At 53.5% G+C, this 7336-nt stretch overlaps 1 protein-coding gene across 1 annotated transcript in view; it reads right to left on the bottom strand.

The window, feature by feature from the left end:
* Nucleotides 1-3368: 3368 nt before the first annotated feature.
* Nucleotides 3369-7336, bottom strand: part of ASAP3 (ArfGAP with SH3 domain, ankyrin repeat and PH domain 3) — a 49716-nt gene continuing 45748 nt past the window's right edge. Inside the window, 5 exon segments of the mRNA XM_047870800.1 lie at nt 3369-4717; nt 4720-4747; nt 5939-5986; nt 5988-6030; nt 6556-6784. Of these exon segments, the coding sequence (XP_047726756.1) occupies nt 4674-4717; nt 4720-4747; nt 5939-5986; nt 5988-6030; nt 6556-6784 (392 nt within the window). The 3' untranslated portion in view covers nt 3369-4673.

Below are 7336 nucleotides of genomic sequence, written 5' to 3'. Positions count from 1 at the left end.
GCGGGGCTCTCCCCCCACACCCCTCTCGGCCCGCCTGCCTCTCGACCGCAGGGGGAGGGGTGACGTGCACTAAATATAGACTTCAAGGACTCGCCCGGGCAAAGTTTGCCCGCGCCGCCGGGCCTGGCCTGCGGAGAGGGACGAGGCTTCGAGAGAGCGCCCGCCACCTGGGCCCTTCTGCCGAAGGGAGATTTGGGAAGGAGTGCTCTCTGGCAAGTGGGGAGGCCGTGGTCCCCGGACCCAGGAGGCAGTCGCGGCGCGGGGGGCGCCTGAGGGTGCCCCGGGCGCTCTAGGAGGAGTCCTGGCTCCCGCGTCGGTGCACGATCGCAGCTCAAAGCGGGACCTAGCCCCGCGCCTATGCCCAGGTGCAGGCATCTTGGTGCCCTCGGATTATATTTCGTGCACGATCGTTAAATCCATCTCTGCTGTACCCCCTGCTCACTCATTCGTGCACATGGCCTGGGGACACGCGTGTATCCAGGCCCTCTGTTTCTATTTTGTTTGTTGCAGTGAGGTTTTTGCATTTCTAACAAGCTCTCCGGAGCGCAACGGGCGGAGCGGCCTCCAGGACTGCTCTCTGAGTAGCGAGGGTTTGGGAGATACTTAGGTGCACCCGGCTTTGAGAAATCCTGACCCAGGTGCGTGGGTGCCCTTTATTCAGGGTCAGGCCACTGCCTCCCTACTGGGATTGGGTCTGGAAGGGCCATCTCAGGTGAAGGGAAGGAAGCAGAATTGTGCCCCCACAGCTGTGCACACATCTGGATTCCAGTGGAAGGACCTTCCAAGTGTCCCCAGCAGACCCAGGAAAAGTCCTAAACTAGTGAGCTTAATTGACACAAAGTGATCCTTGTGCGGGAGAGAGGCTTTAAGGGACCTGAGAGGGAAGCATGAAAAGTGGTTCATAGTGTGTACAGAGTAGGGCACTGTGGCATGGGGTGTTCAGTGACATCTCCAGACTTTCTTGAGAAAACTCTAGAGAACCCTGACCCAGCCTCGGTCACAACTCATGGGCTTCTGACTGCTGCTGTGTGGCCTGGGACTTCGGTAGGAACGGGCAGGTTTTTCTTTCATTCAACAAATGCTTTTTGAGTGTCCAAGCAACAAACAAGACAGGCTAGTCCCAGCAAGTTTGAGATTGAGTCTATGGGCAAGAGAAAGCCTAAGCACATTTGGGCACAATCAATTCCATATGATCACAACTGGGGCGAGGGTCAGGAAGAAGGGGAGGATACTTGAAGAACACATTTGAGGGGACCTGCACCAGTTGAGGTGTCATCTGCTCTGAAGCATTGAAGTTTAAACTTTGGGCAGAAGTGCAGGGTGGGAGTTGAGGGGAGGAGGAAGGGAGTGTTTGTGTAAGAGATGGAGAGACATTCATTCTTTCAACGTGTATTTATTGAGCACCTGCTATGTGCCAGGCAGTTCTAGCCCTGAGCATCCAGAGAGGAACAAAACAGTCCTCCTGGAGTTCTGAATGTGCAAAGCTTAGCGATGGGGGTGTGCTTGGCATGTCAGGGTTGGAGGAACTGAAAAATTGCTGGGGCTGTAGCATAGAGGTAGGTTGGGGGCAAACGGGGCAGGAAGCCACAGGTGGGTGGGGTCTGACTACATTAGCAACGTGGACCACTTTGAGGCTAGGCTTTTATCAGTTTGGTATGTGGGACAGTCTCTTGGCCAATTCCCAACCAACCTCTGGGTTGAAGGGACAGCCATCTGGTTATTTAGGATTACCCCCCCCCCCTTTTTTTTAAAGTTTATTTATTTATCGAGAGAGAGAACAAGCAGGAGAAAGGCAGAAAGAGAGGGGGACAGAAGATCGGAAGCGGGTTCCGTGACGACAGCAGAGAGCCAGCACAGAGCCCTATGCAGGGCTTGAACTCATGAACCGAGAGGTCATGACCTGAGCCCAAGTCTGACGCTTAACGGACTGAGCCACCCAGGCGCCCCAGGATTGCCTTTTTAAAAACAACATTTGATTTTCCTCAAACTTCCACACAGTTCCCACCCTGAGTTGTAGGACATCAAAAGAAGCCAAGATTCCTACATCATCGGGACTCAAAGGACCCTAAGAAAACATCCAGTGCAACCTTTTCATTGTATGGGTGGGAAGCCTGAGGCTTAGAGGAGCCCAGGGTTGCACTGCTCAGCCATATTAGACACTGTCGGTACCCACCATATTCCCTCTGTCTACCTATCCTCACTTGGAGGTCGCAGCAGGCAATTCCTGGACGCACATCCAACACCTTCCCACGTGTCCTGAATGAGGGTTCAGAGCAGGCTTGGGAATGGACACCCCCCAGGAAGGACCCCGCAACCAGTGGGAGACCAGACTTGATGGTAAACACACCAATGTTTTCACTTTCAGTGGGACAACTTGAAGACATGTTCTTATATATTTATTTACTTTGTAAGTAATCTCCATGCCCAACACGGGCCTCGAACTCTCGGCCCTGAGATCAAGAGTCGCACACTCCACTGATCGAGCCAGCCAGGAGCCTGAAGATATGTTCTAATCAACACAGTCCCCAAGATAAGTCCTGGTTGTTCCCGGTGGTAGCCCCTCATTAATACAACTTCTACTGCGTTTGACCTACGGTTCCACTCCCTACTTCCTTATTATGTTTCCTGGGGTCACGTCACAATAAACTATTGGTCCCCAAAGCTTTGTCTCAGGGAAAGTCAAACTGAGACAAGGGCTGTGGCAGACCTCAACTACGGGTCTCCTGACTCCCCGTCCAACAGGCTTTCTCTGCACCAGTGTTTCTTTTTTTTTTATTTATTTTTATTTATTTTTATTTTTTATTTTTATTTTTATTTTTTTTATTAAAAAAATTTTTTTTTCAACGTTTATTTATTTTTGGGACAGAGAGAGACAGAGCATGAACGGGGGAGGGGCAGAGAGAGAGGGAGACACAGAATCGGAAACGGGCTCCAGGCTCTGAGCCATCAGCCCAGAGCCCGACGCGGGGCTCGAACTCATGGACCGCGAGATCGTGACCTGGCTGAAGTCGGACGCTTAACCGACTGCGCCACCCAGGCGCCCCTGCACCAGTGTTTCTTAACCTGGGCACCACTAGCATTCTGGATGGGATAATACATTGTTGTGGGGCTGACCTGTGTATTGCAGGATGGTGACCAGTATCTCTGACCTCTAGCCACTAGATGCCAGCAGCGCCTTCCAGTTGGGAACAGTCAAAAAAAAAAAAAAAAAAAAGTCTCTGCATTGCCAAACGTCCCTTGGGGCAAAATCATCCCTGTTCTATACCAGGCCCAGCTCCCTTAGCAGGTCCAGAGAAAGAGTTCCAGGTCCTAGTATTCCCACCCCCTTCCCTAATGCTCTTCAGATCACATAAATGAAACCACTGGAATTTAATAAAACAAAAATCTTTTATTAGAGATGAGTGAAATAACAAGTCTGAGATGAACAAAACCAGACACTGGAGGCTCAGAAGACAACCCTGTTCCTGTGGGATCCCAGACCAATCAGGTCTCCATCCAGGGTAAACAGTTCAGCCTCCTGGGCCAGACTGCTTCGTTGGCCATTGGCACCCTCCAGCCTCTTCTGTTTGGCCTGGCCCATCCTTGCCAGGGCCGCATGCCCAGTGCCCATAAAGCTGTTAGAGATTGATGATGGCTTAAGTGTACCTGTTTTCTAACATGGGGCTGAAAGTCATGGTGGAATTTCTGGCAAGGGGAAGGAGAAACTTTATTTCCTGCCTCCCTTCCTATTATTTTCCTTCCTCCTTTCTTAGCTCTTTCCTCCCCCAAGACTGGAAGGCTCCTGAGTTGACCGAAGAAAAAGGAGAGAAGTGAAGATCGATCATCTCTGACCGTTCCTTTTCTTCCTGCTAAATCAAGGAGAGTAGGCAAATGGGGGTTACTCCTAGTCTACCTCCCGGCTGGGGTATATAACAGAGGTGCCCGGGAAGGCTGCGCTGTCCCTTGAAAGGAGTACTCTTCAGATTATTTACTTAACAGCCAGTTCAGCATGAGCACTGGCCAAGCAGAAGGCACCCAAGCTACAGACAACTGCAGGGTCTCATCGGTGTAAGCCAGCTGACTGTCTGCCCCTGGGCCGAGGACCATCCCCTGGGATCTAGCCCTGCCCATTCCCAAGCCCAGCCTTGGGGACCAGCTTCCTAGCAAGGGACCACATCTGCAAGACCCTTGTCTTACTTGTGTGACATCTGGACATAGAGAGAAACTCAGGAAAGGAGTCCTAGACTAATGAATGTCCAAGAAGGCAGCCCTTTGTCTGGTAGAATCCCTGGTCTGGACATGAAGCATGAGGGTAGGCCGGTCTTAATTTTACGGAGCCCCCAGACTGATAGAAGAAGCAGAGTTCTGGTCTGATGAGAGACTGAGAATTCTCAAGATGGAGAGTAGCTCAAGAATCTCAGACCCAGCCCTCTGGCTCCCTGGCCTCTGGGCAGTGATGGCATAGAGGGGAAGGAGCCACCATTAGCCCTAACATGGAAGGGCCCAGTGTCCTGGGCAAGGGGTATGGGTCCACGGCAGGGAGGAAGGCCAGCCACGGAGGCACAAGGGACAGAGACAGCAAGACCCAAGGGAACGGACGCCTCAGTTCCCCAGTCTTGCGGGTTCAAGTCCTAGCTCTGAACATTGGGGCCCAAACACGGGGGTAGTTCAGGCATGCAAAGGCCAGCAAGGAGCTAGTCTTGCAAAAGCTGCGCAGAGTTTCCAGGAGAACCCCCCTTCTTGAGCCCTCTCCTTCAGTGAAGCCAACCTGGGGGTAGAAGAATGAAAATTGATAGTTTCTAAGTACCTATATTATATATTTAAAAAAATTTTTTAATGTTTATGTATTTTTGAGAGACAGAGAGCGAGAGAGCATGCAAGTGGGGCAGCGGCAGGGGCAGAGGGAGACACAGAATCCTAGGCAGGCTCCGGGCTCTGAGTATCAGCACAGAGCCTGCCGCAGGGCTCGAACTCATGAACCGCAAGATCATAACCTTTGCTGAAGTCGGACACTTAACCAACTGAGTCGCCCAGGCGCCCCGTCTAAGTACTTTTATTATACACCAGCTGTTTATCTCACTCAGTTTCACCACTGTCCTGTCATGGATAGATGAAATTATCCCCATTTAACAGACAACGAAACTGAGGCTTAAGGAAGTGAAGCCACTTTTCCCAGGCCTCCACACTCTGAAGCCCGGCCTCTTCTTAGCATGCACGTCTCAACAAGTATCGGCTAAATGCTGGGTGACAGATACCTGGTTGTGGACACAGATTTGTGTCTGGTGCCTGACTTTGATACAGTGAGGGTGGCAATTCCTCAGAGAGACCCGGATCCTGCCCCTGCTGCCTCCCGCTCCCAGCACTGACACCCACGACCACCCCTGAGGAATCCCCGGGGGAACAAGAAGCGAGCAGTTTTATTCTCAGCCCAACTGGCTCTGTCCTGTGCCCACTCCCAGTTCCTCAACTAACTATGGGTAGCTGTGAGAGGCTTCGTGATCCAGCAGAGAGAAGTCGGATTAAGGATGAGAGCCCCTGCCTGGTCCCTGTCACATGCCTCTGTGCCTGGGAGTTGGCAGTCTCAGCAGATTCCTACAAGGGGACAGTCGGGCACACTAAAGACTGGTACACAGCCACCCTAATCCTGCCTCATCTGCAGGGAGGTGAGACCTTCTCTGAGCCTCCAGCCTGGTTGACAGGGGTTTGCTCAGCCTCCCCGGAGAGAAACCAGGGCTTGGGCATCACCACCTCTGCCATCCCTCAAGGCCTGGGCTCTCCCCAGCTGCATGTGTCCTGGGCTGTGGTGGGAAGGGCAGGCACTGACCAAACTGCGGCCACCTGCTCTCATATGTACCCCAGTCATGGGGAGAGGTCCCCCACCCCAACCGCCTCCCGTTGACCCCTCTGCCTCCCACGTGTCCCGCCACCGCCCCTCAAACCGTGGTCCCAGAGCTCATACCAGCGTGTTCCTTCTGCACAGAGGCTGTCTGGCTGAGGGACAGTCTTCCAGGCTCTGGCCCACCCCGCCGGTAGGAGCGGGTGCTCTCGGAGCTGGAAGGCAGGGAAAGGCCAATGTGACCTCACACCGAGAGCCCCTTAGTGTGGGGGAAAAGAGCTCAGGTATAGGCTGGGGCCTAAGCAGGTGGGTAGAGAACCCCTCGAGGCCCCCAGGCTTAGAACTGACTCCCGAGGGCTCTGGAGATTTCCCTGTATCTATCCCCCAAACTGCAAACTGAAAGGGCTTGTTTCCAGGCAAGGGAGGACTGGATCCTGCGCTGGAGGTGGGAACACGGCAGAGATCCCACTGAGAGCCTCTAGACTCCGGCCTCTAGGCAGGAGGGACTAAGCCTTCACTTGGCCTCCAGCAGTCTGGGTCTCAGGCTCCTTCCCAGACTCAGGAGCAGGTGTGTGAGGGGCAGGGGGCCCACTCACCCTCCACTCAAGGGCTAGCATTCTGTGTTAGTCATGGGCCTCAGAGCAGGGAGGTATCCCAGGCCTTAGATAGGCACCACTGACAGGTGGGGAAATACATGATGTGCAGAGGGATGGGGGAGACTTGCCCAGCTGGGCCCTCACCTGAACTTGACCGGGGGATACATCTCCGTGGGGGTGGTTCCAGATGTCAGGCTGGGGCGGGAGGGGCCCGGGGGCTCCCAGAGGCCCTCCTCAGAGCTCGGTGGGGGGGTTTGGCTGGGACCTCCAGCTTCCCCAGGGCTTGTGAGGCTGGAAGGGGTGGAGGCTGGACTGCCCAGGCTCTCAGGGGCCCCAGAAGGCTCTAAGCTCAGGCTGGGGACTTCGGAATGATCTAGAATCAGAAATGATAAAGCCTGTCTTTATCACTTACTCTGTTCTCAATTCAAAGCAGTCCTTGGCCTCAAGGATCTATGGCTGTCCCCACTCCCGGATGCCATCCACCTCCCCGGTGGTCCCCTTCAGCTCCTCCCCTCCATGCCCAGTCTCATTTGCTTTGATGTCCAGGCCACACTGATGCAGTTTTGGCTTCTACCCCTCCTGCCCCTCAGTCTCAGTCTGGACTCTCCTGCTCATTCCCCAGGCTCAACGCAGATGCTACCCAGACAGGATGCCTTCCTCAACCACTCCCCAGTCCCAACAGCACACGCTCCCTCCCTCCCCTGAGCTCCCAGAACAAGGCTGTTCGTTCTTTCAACAAACAGTTCTTGAGAAGAGCCAGGTGCTGTGCTAGGCGCAGGAGAAATACTAGTCAACGGAACACTTCTGTCCTCTTGAGATTTACATTCTTTGGGGGGGGGGGGCGGGGATTTACATTCTATACCATTGTGTCTATTATTTTTTTTTAATTTTTTTTTCAACGTTTTTTATTTATTTTGGGACAGAG

Source organism: Prionailurus viverrinus, chromosome C1 (assembly GCF_022837055.1).
Source record: "Prionailurus viverrinus isolate Anna chromosome C1, UM_Priviv_1.0, whole genome shotgun sequence".
Classification (NCBI taxonomy): Eukaryota; Metazoa; Chordata; class Mammalia; order Carnivora; family Felidae; genus Prionailurus; species Prionailurus viverrinus.
Note: the sequence above shows the minus strand (reverse complement) of the source record. Positions and strands in the feature narration are given on the sequence as shown.